The following is a 20,025-nucleotide window of genomic DNA, read 5'->3' on the forward strand; positions in this document are numbered from 1 at the left end:
CGTTGTTGTGATGCCTCGTGTAAGGAGGAGAAATGCGTACCATCACGTTTCCGACTTTGATAAAGGTCAGATTGTAACCTATCGCTATTACAGTTTATCGTATCGCGACATTGCTGCTCGCGTTGGTCGAGACTGTTGGTCTGACTGTTAGCAGAATATGGAATCGGTGGGTTCAGGAGGGTAATACGGAACGCCCTGCTGGATCCCAACGGCCTCGTATCACTACCAGTCGAGATGACAGGCATCTTATCCGCATGGCTGTAACAGATCGTACAGCCACGTCTCGATCTCTGAGTCAACAGATGGGGACGTTTGCAAGACAACAACCATCTGCACGAACAGTTCGACGACGTTTGCAGCAGCATGGACTATCAGCTCGGACACCATGGCTACGGTGACCCTTGTGCTGCATCACTGACAGGAGCACCTGCGATGGTGTACTCAACGACGAACCTGGGTGCGCGAATGGCAAAACGTCATTTTTTTCGGATGATTCCAGGTTCTGTTTACAGCATCACGATGGTCGGATTCGTGTTTGGCGACATCGCGGTGAACGCACATTGGAAGCTTGTATTCGTCATCGCCATACTGGCATATCACCCGGCGTGATGGTATTGGGTGCCATTGGTTACACGTCTCGGTCACCTCTTGTTCGCATTAACGGCACTTTGAAGAGTGGACGTTACATTTCAGATGTGTTACGACCCGTGGCTCTACCCTTCATTCGATCCCTGCGAAACCCTACATTTCAGCAGGATAATTCACGACCGCATGTTGCAGGTCCTGTACGGGCCTCTCTGGATACAGAAAATGTTCGATAGCTGCCCTGGCCAGCACATTCTCCAGATCTCTCACCAACTGAAAACGTCTGGTCAATAGTGGCCGAGCAACTGGCTCGTAACAATACGCCAGTCACTTCTCTTGATGAACTGTGGTATCGTGTTGAAGCTGCATGGGCAGCTGTACCTGTACATACCATCCAAGCTCTGTTTGACTCAATGCCCAGGCGTATCAAGGCAGTTATTACTGCCAGAGGTGGTTGTTCTTGGTACTGATTTCTCAGGACCTATGCACCCAAATTGCGTGAAAATGTAATCTCATGTCAGTTCTAGTACAATATATTTGTCCAATGAATACCCGTTTATTATCTGCATTTCTTCTTGGTGTATCAATTTTAATGGCCACTAGTGTATAATACGAAGCATTTAAAAACAATAGTAAGTTAGCCTGACGTCTAAAATGTCAGTACGTCTACGAAAAAGACAATTCTTTTGCTTCTAATCTTGATTTTTGTGTGCAGTATTGACATTTGATAGTTTATTTGTAATCTTACAAAAATAGTTCAAATGGCTCTGAGCTCTATGGGACTTAACTTCTGAGGTCATCAGTCCCCTAAAACTTAGAACACTTAAACCTAACTAGCCTAAGGACATCACACACATCCATGCCGGATGCAGGATTCGAACCTGCGACCGTAGTAGTCTTGCGGTTCCGGACTGAAACGCCTAGAACCACTCGGTCACCGCGGCCGGCTGTGATCTTACAGTACACAGTTTTGTCTTTCGACTAAGAATAAGTAGTGAGAAAGCTTACTCGTGCAAGAAAGGTACGAAAACATCGTATCCAACGCGGCGTCGAAGCAGTGTGTCATCAAAACGCCCAAAGAATTGATTGACGCTAAGAGCGGTTCAGAAAAAGCCAGTGCCTCTTCTAAGAAATTGAAATACAGTGACCAGGGATATGGGGGCATTAAGGAGTTATCTACAGGACTATTAATTTTTTGCCGTTTTCTCTGTTATTTCTTAACAAGTGTAATGCAGACATCATGCTGCAAGAACGGAGTCCTAGTGGTTTAGTGAGAATGATACGAAGGTTCCATTTTTAAATTACGTGTGCCATGTGGCTATCGACAGAAATCACTCGCACATCTAAATTAATACACCATGTCATCATTGCTGTAACTCACCTGTCGTTATCTGTACTCGGTTCTTATTTGCCTGCCAAACGTGATTGTCTTGTCGTTTTTTTTAAAAAAGACGTTTTCTCCTGCTCATTGGTGGATTCTGCATCTTGTTATCTTGCTGTGGCCCAGACACTGACTGCCAAGGACGCATCAGAAACGTAAATAGCGCAGTGAAACGTGTGTCTAAGCCATAGCAACATCACATCTACATCTACATCTACATCTATACTCCGCGAGCCACCTTACGGTGTGTGGCGGAGGGTACTTATTGTACCACTATCTGATCCCCCCTTCCCTGTTCCATTCACGAATTGTGCGTGGGAAGAACGACTGCTTGTAAGTCTCCGTATTTGCTCTAATTTCTCGGATCTTTTCGTTGTGATCATTACGCGAGATATATGTGGGCGGTAGTAATATGTTGCCCATCTCTTCCCGGAATGTGCTCTCTCGTAATTTCGATAATAAACCTCTCCGTATTGCGTAACGCCTTTCTTGAAGTGTCCGCCACTGGAGCTTGTTCAGCATCTCCGTAACGCTCTCGCGCTGACTAAATGTCCCCATGACGAATCGCGCTGCTTTTCGCTGGATCATGTCTATCTCTTCTATTAATCCAACCTGGTAAGGGTCCCATACTGATGAGCAATACTCAAGAATCGGACGAACAAGCGTTTTGTAAGCCACTTCCCTCGTCGATGAGTCACATTTTCTTAGAATTCTTCCTATGAATCTCAACCTGGCGCCTGCTTTTCCCACTATTTGTTTTATGTGATCATTCCACTTCAGATCGCTCCGGATAGTAACTCCTAAGTATTTTACGGTCGTTACCGCTTCCAATGATTTACCACCTATGGCATAATCGTACTGGAATGGATTTCTGCCCCTATGTATGCGCATTATATTACATTTATCTACGTTTAGGGAAAGCTGCCAGCTGTCGCACCATGCATTAATCCTCTGCAGGTCTTCCTGGAGTACGTACGAGTCTTCTGATGTTGCTACTTTCTTGTAGACAACCGTGTCATCTGCAAATAGCCTCACGGAGCTACCGATGTTGTCAACTAAGTCATTTATGTATATTGTAAACAATAAAGGTCCTATCACGCTTCCTTGCGGTACTCCCGAAATTACCTCTACATCTGCAGATTTTGAACCGTTAAGAATGACATGTTGTGTTCTTTCTTCTAGGAAATCCTGAATCCAATCACAAACCTGGTCCGATATTCCGTAAGCTCGTATTTTTTTCACTAAACGTAAGTGCGGAACCGTATCAAATGCCTTCCTGAAGTCCAGGAATACGGCATCAATCTGCTCGCCAGTGTCTACGGCACTGTGAATTTCTTGGGCAAATAGGGCGAGCTGAGTTTCACATGATCTCTGTTTGCGGAATCCATGTTGGTTATGATGAAGGAGATTTGTATTATCTAAGAACGTCATAATATGAGAACACAAAACATGTTCCATTATTCTACAACAGATTGACGTAAGCGAAATAGGCCTATAATTATTCGCGTCTGATTTATGACCCTTCTTGAAAATGGGAACGACCTGCGCTTTCTTCCAGTCGCTAGGTACTTTACGTTCTTCCAGCGATCTACGATAAATTGCTGATAGAAAGGGGGCAAGTTCTTTAGCATAATCACTGTAGAATCTTAAGGGTATCTCGTCTGGTCCGGATGCTTTTCCGCTACTAAGTGATAGCAGTTGTTTTTCAATTCCGATATCGTTTATTTCAATATTTTCCATTTTGGCGTCCGTGCGACGGCTGAAGTCAGGGACCGTGTTACGATTTTCCGCAGTGAAACAGTTTCGGAACACTGAATTCAGTATTTCTGCCTTTCTTCGGTCGTCCTCTGTTTCGGAGCCATCGTGGTCAACGAGTGACTGAATAGGGGATTTAGATCCGCTTACCGATTTTACATATGACCAAAACTTTTTAGGGTTCTTGTTTAGATTGTTTGCCAATGTTTTATGTTCGAATTCGTTGAATGCTTCTCTCATTGCTCTCTTTACGCTCTTTTTCGCTTCGTTCAGCTTTTCCTTATCAGCTATGATTCGACTACTCTTAAACCTATGATGAAGCTTTCTTTGTTTCCGTAGTACCTTTCGTACATGATTGTTATACCACGGTGGATCTTTCCCCTCGCTTTGGACCTTAGTCGGTACGAACTTATCTAAGGCGTACTGGACGATGTTTCTGAATTTTTTCCATTTTTGTTCCACATCCTCTTCCTCAGAAATGAACGTTTGATGGTGGTCACTCAGATATTCTGCGATTTGTGCCCTATCACTCTTGTTAAGCAAATATATTTTCCTTCCTTTCTTGGCATTTCTTATTACACTTGTAGTCATTGATGCAACCACTGACTTATGATCACTGATACCCTCTTCTACATTCACGGAGTCGAAAAGTTCCGGTCTATTTGTTGCTATGAGGTCTAAAACGTTAGCTTCACGAGTTGGTTCTCTAACTATCTGCTCGAAGTAATTCTCGGGCAAGGCAGTCAGGATAATGTCATAAGAGTCTCTGTCCCTGGCTCCAGTTCTGATTGTGTGACTATCCCATTCTATACCTGGTAGATTGAAGTCTCCCCCTATTACAATAGTATGATCACGAAACTTCTTCACGACGTTCTGCAGGTTCTCTCTGAGGCGCTCAACTACTACGGTTGCTGATGCAGGTGGTCTATAGAAGCATCCGACTATCATATCTGACCCACCTTTGATACTTAGCTTAACCCAGATTATTTCACATTCGCATTCGCTAATAACTTCACTGGATATTATTGAATTCTTTACTGCTATAAATACTCCTCCACCATTGGCGTTTATCCTATCCTTGCGGTATATATTCCATTCTGTGTCTAGGATTTCGTTACTGTTCACTTCCGGTTTTAACCAACTTTCCGTTCCTAATACTATATGCGCACTATTTCCTTCAATAAGAGATACTAATTCAGGAACCTTGCCCTGGATACTCCTGCAGTTTACCAATATTACGTTAACTTTTCCTGTTTTTGGTCTCTGAGGACGGACGTTCTTTATCAACGATGATAATGTCCTCTCTGGTAAGCCGTCAGGTATTTTATCGTTTCGCCCAAGGGGGGGTCCCTCTAACCTAAAAAACCCCCGTGTGCACGCCACACGTACTCTGCTACCCTAGTAGCTGCTTCCGGTGTGTAGTGCACGCCTGACCTGTCTAGGGGGGCCCTACAGTTCTCCACCCAATAACGGAGGTCGATGAATTTGCAACCATTATAGTCGCAGAGTCGTCTGAGCCTCTGGTTTAGACCCTCCACACGGCTCCAAACCAGAGGACTGCGATCGACTCTGGGCACTATGCTGCAGATATTAAGCTCAGCTTGCACTCCGCGTGCGATGCTGGTTGTCTTCACCAAATACTTTGAACTTACCAATGAGCACCAGAAGACGTTCAAGATGGTTCAAATGGCTCTAAGCACTATGGGACTTAACATCTGAGGCCATCAGTCCCCTAGACTTAGAACTAGCCGGCTGGAGTGGCCGAGCGGTTGTAGGCGCTACGGTCTGGAGCTGCGCGACCGCTACGGTCGCAGGTTCGAATCATGCCTCGGGCATGGATGTGTATGATGTCCTTAGGTTAGCTAGGTTTAAGCAGTTGTACGTTCTAGTTGACTGATGACCTCAGAAATTAAGTCCCATAGTGCTCAGAGCCATTTGAATTTAGAACTACTTAAACCTAACTACCCTAAGGACATCACACACATCCATGCCCGAGGCAGGATTCGAACCTGCGACCGTAGCGGCAGCGCGGTTCCGGAATGAAGCGCCTAGAACCATTCGGCCACAGCAGCCGGCACAGAAGAAGTCATTTTGAATATAAAATCAACAACAAAATCACATTTAGTGGGCAAATAAGAACCAAGAACAGGTAACGACAGGTCAGCTACAACATAATGACATGGTGTATTAAGTTACAGCAGAGAGTGATTTCTGTCACCAGCCACAGGGCATACATAACGTAAAAAAGGAAACATAAAGAGAAAAGACCTACTGAGAATGAATTAAATATGTTTGAGTATTAAACAAAACAAAAATTGTGTTCCTGCAAAAAGCGGCACCGTCTGTAAAAGTGACGGGTAGTTTGACGATAATTGTATCACAACTTTCAACGTTTTAATTCAATTCAACTTCAGATCATATATATCTGTACATTATTCTAATTTACTATTTGCAGGTTATAAAATATTTAGAGAATACAATCTTAGCTCTATAGGTGAAATCTGCAAAAAATTTCTTGCATTATTTGGAACAATAAACAGAACTCTTAAATACAAATGGCAAAAAAATGCAAAAATAGAATTGTATAAAAGTATGGCGATATAAAATCGACAGTTGAAAAAAAGACAACAAAATACAAACAGCGTAGATGAGATTCTCAATAATATTGAAGAGCTGCACAAGAAGACATTTAATCAAGAACGAAAACTTTCAGAATCAGTTGAACGTAAATGGTATTAAGAAGGAACTCACTGAATACAGACACAGATGTAAACAACATGTGAATAAAATGAGAAATGTAAGCCTAATCAGGAAATCCTGAAGTGCAGCGCAACTGGAAGGAGAGACATGGGTTGAACGTGGGAACGGCGGACATAAACTTTGTCAAGACGGAACAAGCAGATGACCAGCACCAATGTGAGTGACGACGACGACGATGAATTATTCCCACCTCATTGGCAATCATTTGCTTTCAGCGCGAATACTGTGAAGGATACTATAAAAATTTCTGAATCAATGACATGTTTATTCCTTTGGCTCAGTGGTAAAATGGCAAACTACAAATCAAAAGGACTCTGGTGCAATCCGTGTGCAATACTACAATTTTTATCTGTAAAATCTCATTTCTTTCGCGTGTGGCAGTGTTTTTTGATGTGAAGAATGCCCATTAGGCCACCAGTAACTGGCTCAGTGAGTCAGGTCAGATCTCGGAGCAAGGCAGCACCATACCAGCTCAAGCAGGACCGTGCCCAGTAAAGCACTGTGCTGGTCAAATCAGTGTGCGAATTGATCACTGCTTTACCTACTCGTGAGACGACAAGCCGTACAGTAAACCCTCCCTACGATAGTTCCATCTTCCATGGCTCATGTGCACGATAAACTGTAATCATATGGAAAAAGCCGTTTTATATTCACATCACAAATTGTTTTGTAAGTACGCCTACATACTGAGCATTTACAAGCTCTTTTTTAATTTTTTTATTTTTTGTAAGACATAGAGATGTAAGTTAGTAATACCAACCGCCACGTTTTGCACATTAAAATAACAGAAATTACTTAGAAGAACAGAAGGAGTTGTTCAAAGAAACTTCTTCAGATTACTTTCAAATTTTACTTAGCTGTCTGTCAGACATTTTACATCACTGGATAAATAATCAAAATCTTTGGCTGCAGCATTGTGCACAACTTTTTGTGCTAAAGACAACCTTAACGTTCTGTTAGTGAAATTACGTACGTCACTGTTCCTTTTGAACTGCATTGAATTACTTACAACAAATTTCATGAATAAAAAATATACTGTGAACAGTAGTCAATGCAGCAAACTACTTAAACAGATGTGCACAAGCTGATCGTGAGTGAGCTCCATATACACACATCAGAAAAATTTTGCATCACCCCGGTTCCCAGAACTCCTGAAGATAGACATTGACTGTGGATATTGTATCACAGACACAGTCCCTTTGACTTTTCAAAGATGTCACTAAACCAGCCCAAAGATGTAAACAACCATGCATGAACAGCGCCTATTAGACGGAGGCGGTACGACAGCCGATCAGTTCCAGTCATTCCACCAGGAAGGAGGTACACGGCTCGCGTTCTCTGTAATTCAACCATGCCTAGACGGTCAATACCGCCGTTCGATCGCGTCCGCATTGTTACACTGTACCAGGAAGGGCTCTCAACAATGGAAGTGTCAAGGCGTCTCGGAGTGACCCAAAGCGATGTTGTTCGGACGTGTAGGAGATACAGAGAGACAAGAACAGTCGATGACATGCCTCACTCAGTCCGCCCAAGAGCTATGACTGCAGTGTATGACCGCTACCTACGGATTATGACTCGGAGTAACCCTGACAGCAACGCCACCATGTTGAATAATGCTTTTCGTGCAGCCACAGGACGTCGTGTTACGACTAAAACTGTGTGCAATATGCTGTATGATGCGCAACTTCACTCCCGACGTCCACGGCGAGGTCCATCTTTGCAACCACGACACCATGCAGCGCGTTACAGATGGGCCCAACAACATGCTGAATGGACCACTTAGGATGGGCATCACGTTCTCTTCACCGATGAGTGTCGCATATGCCTTCAGCCAGACAATCGTCGGAGACATGTTTGAGGCAACCCGATCAGGCTGAAAGCCTTAGAGGCACTGACCAGAGAGTGAAGCAATGTGAAGCTTCCATGCTGTTTTGGGGTGGCATTATGTGGGGCCGACGTACGCCGCTGGTGGTGATGGAAGGCGCCCTAACGGCTGTACGATACGTTTATGCCATCCTCCGACCGATAAAGCAACCATATCGGCAGCACATTGGCGAGAAATTCGTCTTCATGGACGACAATTCGCGCCCCCATCGTGCACATATTGTGAATTACTTCCTTCAGGATAACGACATCGCTCGACTAGAGTGGCCAGCATGTTCTCCAGATATGAACCCTGTCGGACATGCCTGGGATGGATTGAAAAGGGCTATTTACGGTTGGCATTACCCACCAACCACTCTTAGGGATCTACGCCGAATCGCCGTTAAGGAGTGAGACAATCTGGACCAAAAGTGCCTTGATTCACTTGTGGATAGTATGCCACGACGAATACAGGCATGCATCAATCCAAGAGGACGTGCTACTGGGTATTGTAGGTACCGGTGTGTACAGCAATCTGGACCACCAGCTCTGATGGTGTCGCTGTAGGGTGGTACAACATGGAATGTGTGGTTTTGATGAGCAATAAAGAGGGAGGAAATGATGTTCATGTTGACCTCTATTCCAATTTTCTGTACAAGTTCCGGAACTCCAGTAACCGTGGTGACGCAAAACTTTTTTTGATGTGTGTATTATTGTTACAGCAAGTTCTTGAGCAATGACGACTTTTTTTCTTACAGATGAGTTAACCCAGAACATTATTCCATTTGACATTATTGAACGAACATACGCAAAATATATCAACTTACCGATTTGTTTTTCTTCCAAGTTATGCAAGATTCTATGTGAAAAATGGCTATTTGCAAAGTTGTTTAAGGAGTTCCAAAATGTGCTTTTTCAGTTTAATTTCTCATCAATATGAACACATAAGTACTTTGAAATTTTCACCTTGTTTATTACTTTCTCACGAAGTATTACACTTATCACTCGTGCAGTAACCCTCGATGTCCAGAACTAAATATGTTGTGTCTTTTTAAAATGGAGGGTGAGACCATTCGCAGAAAACCAGTCAATGATACGAGTACTTTTAAGAGCTTTGTTTACCATTTCTTCTGTTGCTGTATGTACGCTTGGATGGGTTACAATACTAGTGTCATCCGCTAAACGAGCTAATTCTGCTTGCTGCATATTATACGGCAAATCGTTTAGATACGTCAGAAACTAGCGGATCTAAGACCGAACCTTGGGGAACCTCTAACGTAATTCCCCCCCCCCCCCCCCCGATAGAATAAGCTCCCCTGATTACAATGGTTGAAGTACTAACTACAACTTTCGACATTCAAATGGTTCAAATGGCTCTGAGCACTATGGGACTTAACTACTGTGGTCATCAGTCCCCTAGAACTTAGAACTACTTAAACCTAACTAACCTAAGGACATCACACACATCCATGCCCGAGGCAGGATTCGAACCTGCGACCGTAGCAGTCGCGCGGTTCCGAACTGCGCGCCTAGAACTGCTAGACCACCACGGCCGGCTTTCGACATTCTGTTGGTTGGGTATGACATCGCCCATTGGTTGGCTGCTCCATAAATTCCTTAAAACCGTAGTTCAGCTGTGAGAATACTGTGATTCCCTCAGTCAAATGTTAGTGTACGTCAGACAGCTGGCCAGTGTACCTTTATGTTGCGGTTTGCGGAGACGAAGTTGCGGATGGCGGAGGTCTCGGGCTCGGAGAACTTGGAGGGCCCGGCGTACGTCTCGTCGCAGGGCCGCCTGCTGGCGCCCTGGCCGCCCCAGCGGTAGCCGAAGTTGCGGTTGAGGTCGACCCCCGCGCACCGCCCGCTGCCGCTGCCGCCGCGGTTCTTGCGCCACAGTCGGTCGGACGAGTGAGAGAACTCGTAGCCGTCCGGGTTGACGACGGGCAGCACGAACCAGTCCACGGAAGAGCCCGCCGCTCCCAGCGCCTCTGGCTGCTCCACCAGCGTGTTCAGGAAATACGTCACCGACGCCGGCGAGATCCACTCGCGTGCGTGGATACCTGTCGTAGTGACACGTACATCACAAACAGATTCAATGCAACTCTTATTCGGTGCGGAGCAAAAGAGAGAGGCAGTAACTACACACAGTTGGGAAATAAAGTGGTCCAGGAGTGAAACCTTGTGGAACACCCCGATGTTTGTAAAATGCAGCCCCCCCCCCCCCCCCCCCCCGCCGCTTCACTCGGTCGACTTGGCACACATGGCAGATGTGGAAGTTGGTGCTTTATCCAATCTAGAGCACCGTGACTTCTAATCAGGATGCGGGCCTATGGGGTATCGTCTCAGTTGTGCGACTGGATTCGTGATTTCCTGTCAGGAAGGTCGCAGTTCGTAGTAATAGACGGCAAATCATCGAGTAAAACTGAAGTGATATCAGGTGTTCCCCAGGGAAGCGTCCTGGTACCTCTGCTGTTCCTGATCTATATAAATGACCTGGGTGACAACCTGAGTAGTCTTCTTAGGTTGTTCGCAGATGATGCTGTAATTAACCGTCTACTAAGGTCATCCGAAGACCAGTATCAGTTGCAAAGCGATTTAGAAAAGATTGCTGTAGGGTGTGGCAGGTGGCAGTTGACGCTAAATAACGAAAAGTGTGAGGTGATCCACATGAGTTCCAAAAGAAATCCGTTGGAATTCTATTACTCGATAAATAGTACAATTCTCAAGGCTGTCAATTCAACTGAGTACCTGGGTGTTAAAATTACGAACAACTTCAGTTGGAAAGACCACATAGATAATATTGTGGGGAAGGCGAGACAAAGGTTGCGTTTCATAGGCAGGACACTTATAAGATACAACAAGTCCACTAAAGAGGCAGCTTACACTACACTCGTTCGTCCTCTGTTAGAATATTGCTGCGCGGTGTGGGATCCTTACCAGGTGGGATTGACGGAGGACATCGAAAGGGTGCAAAAAAGGGCAGCTCGTTTTGTATTATCAGGTAATAGGGGAGAGAGTGTGGCAGATATGATACGCGAGTTGGGATGGAAGTCATTAAAGCAAAGACGTTTTTCGGCGCGGCGAGATCTATTTACGAAATTTCAGTCATCAACTTTCTGTTCCGAATGCGAAAATATTTTGTTGAGCCCACCCTACATAGGTAGGAATGATCACCAAAATAAAATAAGAGAAATCAGAGCTCGAACAGAAAGGTTTAGGTGTTCGTTTTCCCCGCGCGTTGTTCGGGAGTGGAATGGCAGAGAGATAGTATGATTGTAGTTCGATGAACCCTCTGCCAAGCACTTAAATGTGAATTGCAGAGTAATCATGTAGATGTAGATGTAGAGCAGACGGTCCAATCCTCGAGTAATCCTAAGTGAGTTTTAGTCGGGAGCCACTATGCTGGTTTGAGGATTAATGACTTTTCAATAAGGCAGGCGTGTTGCACCAGCTGTTCTAAATAAATATATGATAGTCCTGGAAACTAGCACCACTTTGCAGAGAACGCCACTAAGAAGAGCAGAGAATGGCCGAGGAATATGGCTGCATTTTGCCCCAGTGTGATTAACTGAAAGACCTGAATGTGGACCAATATCGTGGTCACAAAACCAAGGAATCATCTAGCAGTCCTCGCGGAAGTCGTGGGTCCTATGGAGCAGAAATGTTTAGATAGTGTTTCGAAAGTATGTCACCAATACCGGCAAGATCTACTCACACAAGAAAATGTGCCATACCAGCACTTACCATCAAAACCTGACCAAGGGTTGATGAAATACCAGCTAAACATTTTTGTGCATCAGGTCAAAGAGTGAGGCAGTAGCTACACACAGCTGGCAAAAAAGTGGTCAATTAATAAAACCCTGAGGGACATCCAGAGATAAAATACTTGATTTGATATTCGTTTATTTCCTGTTACGCATCGGGTATTATCTATGTCTTTTTGCTGCTAGTCGAATAAATAGAGGTGAGATCAACTTCATAAATTATAGACCTTTCAGCTTTGGTTCCAGTCAGTAAACGCTTCTTGGGTCATGCCGTTATTTACGCTATGGCAATATATTTGCTGAGAACAGTATTTATTTACGCCAGTATGTGGTAATTTCAGCTGTAGAGCCACTTTCAAGTGGGCTTCACTGGAAAAAAGCATGAATACAAGTCATGTGACATGCAAATACGAGGAATTTACCGCCATAGGTAAACAACCGCAGCATTTACTCGTGTGGTGTACCAGATGCAGAAGTTGTTTAAAGAGATGACGTGCAGACGCGATACTGCTAGGCAGTGCGTCCCGAACCGGTCTACACCAGCTTTACGCTTTGCCCCCGTTTTCCCATGTAGTTATGTCCTTAAATATTGCGATGAGCAAATATGTGCCCAGGTAGACCATGATAATCAGCCAGTCTGTACCTTACGTTTGTAACTACATGTACATATGTATGTTTGAGCATAACTCTGGATCCCCTACAGAAATATCAACAAAATGTTGTACTCATGTGATTCAGAATTTAGGAAAGAATACTATGGATGTAATACCTGTCTAGCACCAGTAGCTCGAGCCTGTTGAGGTAAAAAAGGGATGTGAGGTGTAAAAATAATTATTTCTGTCATGTTTAAAATACTATAGAGACACATCGCTCTTTTCAATTAAACTCTGTTTTAAATGTCATTAGTGCTGACGTTCCTAAAAATTATGCATTCGACACAAATACCAATTTTTGATCTTTTTTACATGATGACCCGTTCCTACATCCCCCCTCCTATTCATTAACCACGTCGCCTACATGTGAACTGCGGTCAGGAGCCTCACCAGTCAGCCTACTTTCTGCTACCACCACCACGTTGATTATAACCAGTTCAGACAATATGAGATAAGAATCTTTTGAAATGTGATAGCGCATAAGAATGCTGAAGACTAGATGGGTAGATCGAAGAATTAATGAGTAGTCATTGAGTGGAACTGGGAAGAAGAACTTTATGGCTCAACTTGACTAAAAGACGGGAGTGGTTGGTGTTACACATCTTAAAGCATCAAGTAATAGTCAGTTTAGAGATGATGAGACGCGTGGGAGGAGCGGGGGGGTACAAATTACACGGATAGAACTAAACACAAATACAGAGAACTGGTTCAAATGAATGTAGAGCGCATTAGTCATGCAGAAAAGAGACATGAGTAGAAAGCTACATCTGACTAGTCTGAGGACTGAAAACAACAACAGCAACAAAGATAACAGGTTATATATACTATGAGTTCGGTTGAAATCGCTGTAGATTTTCAAGAGCTAGTTTTTCTTTTACTCTTCACCCCCCAAACCCAAAAAAATCTGTTCCTGTGGGTGCTACCGGTCACTTAGCCCCACAGTATTTATTCCCTGTTACTGAGTAATGTATGTACCAATATTGTTCGAATTTTCTTCAAGAGCAACCAGACTCATACTTATTTTTACATGTTATCTCATTTCAGTCCTCACCCCACTCCTGCACGTAATAACGCAGTCTGACGGTCACAGAATTTATTATCTAGTTAACGTGTTCTGTGTATTCGAAGTTCGGTTGAAAATGCTACAGCCGTCCCAGGGTTCGCACTGCCACCCATAGGGGACCCTACAGGGTGTCTGACAACTCATATTAGTCATTTCCGTGAGCCAAGTCTGGCTGAACTTACTCCAGGCGCCTCAGAGTTATTATGGAACAAACACACCCACAATATTCATTTTTACGTACATAGATGGAAGATAACAGGTTAAGAAAATGGATATTAAAATATGGAAGTGAACTGAAGTTTACAGCGAGTAGTGTGTCTGCGACTTAAAAGAATAGAGACAGGAAATACAGATGAAGGAAGAAAAGACTCTTAGTCTTTAACGATTCATGGACGATGGGATGATTAGAGGTGGAGTAACAGTTCGGACTGTCTCCATACTGTATTATTTATGGAAACCACGAAAAACGTGAGCGCGGGTGGCCTGACGGGAATTCGAAAGCCGTTCCTTCCTAATATGAGTAAAGTGTTTTAACAAGTGGTAGGATTCGATCGCTAAGAAAAAGAGAAAGAGAAAAAGAAAGAAACAATTTCGGGTTGGGTTGGGTTGTTTAGGGGAAGAGACCAAACAGCGAGGTCATCGGTCTCATTGGATTAGGGAAGAATGGGGAAGGAAGTCGGCCGTGCCCTTTCGAAGGAACCATCCCGGCATTTGCCTGGAGCGATTTAGGGAAACCACGGAAAACCTAAATCAGGATGGCCAGACGCGGGATTGAACCGTCGTCCTCCCGAACGCGAGTCCAGTGTGCTAACTAAACGATTTCGGGAACAGGTTGTGTAAGTAGGCTGTTTATGTTTTCTTTATCTATGTAAGTAGGCTGTTTATGTTTTCTTTATGTAAGTAGGCTGTTTATGTTTTCAGGCTGTTTATGTTTTCTTTATCTATGTAAGTAGGCTGTTTATGTTTTCTTTATGTAAGTAGGCTGTTTATGTTTTCTTATTGGCAACGTTACGTAGCGCTCTATATGAAAATCACTGGCTGTGCTGTGTGCAGCCTGTGGCTAGTTTGCATTGTTGTCTGCCATTGTAGTGTTGGGCAGCGGCACCTGGATGTGAACAGCGCGTAGCGTTGCGCAGTTGGAGGTGAGCCGCCAGCAGTGGTGGATGTGGGGAGAGAGATGGCGGAGTTTTGTAATTTGTCATGAACTGCTATATATATTATGACTATTAAGGTAAATACATTGTTTGTTCTCTATAAATATCTTTCATTTGCTAACTATCCCTATCAGTAGTTAGTGCCTTCCGTAGTTTGAATCTTTTATTTAGCTGGGAGTAGTGGCGCTCGCCGTATTGCAGTAGTTCGAGTAACGAAGATTTTTGTGAGGTAAGTGATTTCTGAACGGTATAGTTTAATGTTACTCAGGGCCATTCTTTTGCAGGGATCTTTGATAGTCAGATTGCGTTGCGCTAAAAATATTGTGTGTCAGGTTAAGCACAGTCGCATATAAATTGTTCTAAGGGGACGTTTCAGTTGTTAAGAAGTGTGAGGAATAAGAGTTGGATTGCAGAGAACTGCAGGAGACGGCAGGAGTTGGAAGAGAGAGTGTGGGAGCTGAGGATAGGGACGTAGACGTACCTCCGTCGACCCAGATGGCGGGAGCGCCGGGTTTGCCGGAAGAGACGCGCACCACCTTGAGCGGCCGGCCCTGCACCGAGCTGCCGATGGTCTGCACGCTGAAGCGCTGCGGGTAGGTCGCGGCCAGGAAGTCGAGGAACTGGTGGATGTCCGCCAGCCGGTGGTACGACTGCCACTCCATGCGGTGGCCTGCGCAAACACGTCAGCACTCCCACTAAGAAAGCCACCTCAGTCGTAAAAGTGTAGGAAATCAAATGAGCCCCCAGTCACCACAAGTTTTTAGACACACGTCCAAACAACGTAGCATATTTGACATTGAAAAGTCTAACAACAAATGCAAAAAAGCCTGGAGTGTAATTAACTCTAATGCACATAATAAATAAAAATATATTGCCATAACTCCAGAAGAATTTAACAAATTTTGCATGCAGTCCATTGAATAAATTAGTAGTTCAATAAACAAAGCCCCTGAAAATGCGAAGTTGAATGTAAGTTCCCTGATGTACTACAAGTTTCTGGAGTTGTGACCATATACAAAAAAGGTGAAAAGAAGTCTCCCGCTAGTTATAGGTCCATATCCATAACCTCTATTTTTTCCAAAATTTTAACAATTATGTAACATCAAGTTAGTGTTTGCTTGGATATAATCAGTGATACACAATTTGCATTTATGAAAGATAAATCCACAACTGATGCAGTGGATTCCCTAGTAAAATTAGTTCCAGATGTGTTTGAGGCTAGGGGCTACGCCCAGGTTACATTTTGTGACCTGAGCGGAGCTTTTGGTTGTGTACAGCTTAATACTATTTTGAAAAAGCTATTTTACTATGGTCTTGATGGCAACAGTATAAATATGTATAAATTTTTTGAAGAGAATCGCCAAAAAATTGTGTGCATTCGCACTGAGGAGTCAAATTTGGTTCATGTTAAGTCTGGAGCGCCACAAGCGTCGGTGCTCGCACCTTTATTGTTTCTCTTAATAATTAATGACCTGCCTCTGTTTATAAACTCTCACACAGTATTGTATGCCGATGATATAACTTTTCGAAATAAAAGCTCACATCTATGCACGTTGAGAACATTGACCGAAAATACCCTTGCTCAATCTTCATTATGGTTCAGACCGAATGGTTTCTTTCTAAATGAAAGTAAAATCCAGGTACTCTAGCTTCAAACAGCTTCCTAACCACCATGAATTAGCAACCGCTAAACTTTTACGTGTTATTATTGACAGTAAATTAACGTGGGAATCACACATTAAAAATATATATTTTTAGACTTTCGAGAGTAATTTATTTAATTATAAATTTAAAAAGACATGTTCAAAATAGCTGTATAATATCAGTATATTTTGCTTTCTTCCAGAGTATCTTATCATAAGGAATTTTATTGTGGGGTAGCAGTTGTCATCTAAATGACATTTTACTTATGTAGAAGAAAGTATTAAGAATAATAACTGATTCTGTTAAAACAGAACACTGTAAACTTCACTTCATTAAATTGCAGTGTCTGACAGTAGAAAACTTACTCATATATAATGTTTTATTGTACGTTAAAAAACAATGTTTCTAATCCAGTCTTGAGAAGTAACATTCATAATACTAGCAATAGAGCACGTGTTAATGTGCTGTATCATAGATTATCTAAATCATGAAACTCCTGCCTAGTCCTTGGGCTAAGCATGTTTAACAGGCTAAGCGCACGCTTTAAAGAATTGCCTGTAAATATTTTTAAAACTAAACTGTATAAGCTACTAGTTAATAATACTTATTACACTGTTGACGAATTTTTTGAAGATGAAAGTATTACTTTCTAACATACGGTTTCTGCTTTTACCTATTTCGCGTAAACCAAACTACACTGATATAGTACAGAGTGTAGATTTGTATGCTCTTGACTTTTCGTATTGGTGTAGCGAGTCGAATGACAAAAAATTTTATTATTATTATTATTAAGTGCTCTGTTTGTCGCCTTCACCGAGCAGAGACGCCACAGCCTATTGTGATCTCATTTCAGGGCCACTAAACAAAGGGTGTGCAGTAAAAAAAAAATAATGTAGTCAATGCATTGAGCGTAGCAAGAAAACTTGTTTTGGGAAGTTTCTTCAGAATTAATCGTATACATTTGAAGACATTGGTGTTTTTTCGATGTGTTTATGGTAGGTCGGGAATACCTTTAAAAAGTTGCTATGCAACACTGACGTATATTTCATATTCAATAAGCATTCTACGTGCTCATGTAGAAATATCTTTTAGTTTGATAAAGTTATTCTAAATGACTTCGCTAAATATTGTAAAAGCTATTTAGAATTAGGATAACGTGCCCTAAAACTGATATGGGCAAACGTTTCAAAGATAATACACCCATTCTATTTATAAAAATAACCATACCTACGCAAATATTACTACTGTAAGTTCTGCTGCCGTATTTTAGGAATAGTTTCATCACAACTTGTTTTTCCATTAGCAGATTCTCTTTCATGGCAAAAATTAATTTTGACAAACAGTACTTCCAGACTGAAAATAAATGTTCACACAGTTCTAGAACATTTTCCACATTTACACAAATATTTCTTTGTACCTACCAAATTTGTGTTATGTACACAGAAAATTGGGCTCTGTCTGTCCTAATATTCATTATTGTCTTGTTTATTGTATGGAGATAAGTATTAAGCAATCGACATATTCCTTAAATATGATACTCTACATTGCAATACGATACAGTTGATTTCGAGATGTGATACATTGTTACTTAAGCTTCCAGCCACCGGGCACACAGTGGTGCTACGCGGGTTGCCGCCCTTCCCATACGCCAGCAACACAACCGCGGCAGACCAAACCACCAGCAGTAAATCCAAACGGAAAGCCTCCAAAACAAGAAGGTGTATGCCAAAAGCAGGAAGGCTAGAAAGCTATGATTGTGACGAAAGCTGTTACGGGTACTCAAGAAAGAAAGGAAACTGAGGAGACTGTATCTGATTCCGACATCTCTTTCACTAGTGACGACAGCATGAATAATGTCGATCTCTTTGGAGAACGCACACTAGATCCTATTGTAATGACAGATCCAGCACATTTCGATTGAGAAGATTATATTATGGCTAAATTTCGAGGAGGAAATAGGAATCCATACAGCTACAGATACGTCTGCACAGTACAAAAAATACTAGAAAATGGCTCTAAAGTCTGTGCACATAAACAAAGTAGTTTTCAATTAAATGAAAAAGACATTTCTGTTATCAAAAGAGTGATAGGGAAATAGCTAATTCCTCATATTGCTACTGTGACGTGAAATCTGGAATGAAGAATAGGCTTTGTGCAGTCCTGTTGGTGTTCAAGAAAAATATAAGATGGTGAGTCTCTTTTGCGTATAGTAATGTCAGTATATAAAGTGTAATTGTGGACAGTTGCTACCCACTGCTGTTTGACTTTATAGCGGTAAAACAGGAAAACGAATCAGAAAATTTCTGGAATCCTCTCTGATACACGTTTATGTCACAAATATTCTAGAAATACCGGCCACAGAAAAATGATGGTTACACATTTGTATTGTTTTATGTGGTCTCAATTTCATTTTAAGACCTCAACCTTCTCTCGTCAATGAAAATAATAGTACCATATGTGAATAATATTTTGTACGAGGCATATCAGATTTCAGAATTTTAGTAGAAAATGATACACTGTTATCATTTTTTCTAGTCTACATTTGTAGCTTTAAAAAAATTAAACACAGTGTCATTTCAGAGCAGTTTACACTAACATTTACAATTTTTTCCTAAAGGTTATTGTATTTCTTTCAAAAATACAGATGAATTCATTTTGCATCATATTTACATTATACTAGGTCTGTTTATAAATAATTCTTCTGCTACCAGTCAGTGACAGGTGAATTATTGATAAATAAACCTATTGTTTTCACAGTCGCCGACTTTCAAAACCATTTATAATGGATCGAATCAGATATTATATTACCTTACCCTACCAGTCTTCGTTTCAAGCCCTCAATATAGATATATTGATATGTTTTATAGCATAGAATTTCTTAGGGCTGTGTAGTTTTGGAACTGTGGAAAGTTATTACTCTAGATGAAAGTTAAGACTTTATCTGTTCTTTCAGAGCCCACAACCGATCATTCCTGTGTAGTTGTTCTGCTGGCTAGGGTGATACATTTCACTGGGTTTCAACCAGGAGACGATTTCCAATTGTTACAACTTATCGAGCCATAGTAGAGACCCACAGTTGAATGCTATGAATAGTTTAGTTGGTGGGATAGACTAGACTGTCCTCAGGGTGAATGGTGAAAGCAGGCACTGCAGAGTTGAGGGCGGATGCCTCGCCCACCGTCCACTGCACTCCTCGCTGGCCAGAGGCGAAACCTGCTGGTTCGTCACTGTGGTAGACTACGCTCTGTCTTTCCAAAGACCTCTGTGAACTAAGAAGGCTTTTTACCATGCTAGAGGAACGACTTAGAAAAATTCGACTGGCTCAATTTCGATTTCGGACTGTTAACTTTATTGAGCAGCTGAGGCGTTGTAAAATATTTCTCATGCAATGTCGTCATGTCCT

At 42.4% G+C, this 20,025-nt stretch overlaps 1 protein-coding gene across 1 annotated transcript in view; it reads right to left on the reverse strand.

The window, feature by feature from the left end:
* Positions 1-20,025, reverse strand: part of LOC126163113 (carboxypeptidase B-like) — a 61,234-nt gene that overhangs the window by 17,208 nt on the left and 24,001 nt on the right. The window contains exons 3-4 of the mRNA XM_049920036.1: positions 15,460-15,648; positions 10,043-10,404 (exon numbers count right to left, since the gene is read on the reverse strand). Of these exons, the coding sequence (XP_049775993.1) occupies positions 10,043-10,404; positions 15,460-15,648 (551 nt within the window). The remainder of the gene's footprint in view (positions 1-10,042; positions 10,405-15,459; positions 15,649-20,025) is intronic.

This window comes from Schistocerca cancellata, chromosome 2 (genome assembly GCF_023864275.1).
Source record: "Schistocerca cancellata isolate TAMUIC-IGC-003103 chromosome 2, iqSchCanc2.1, whole genome shotgun sequence".
Lineage (NCBI taxonomy): Eukaryota > Metazoa > Arthropoda > Insecta > Orthoptera > Acrididae > Schistocerca > Schistocerca cancellata.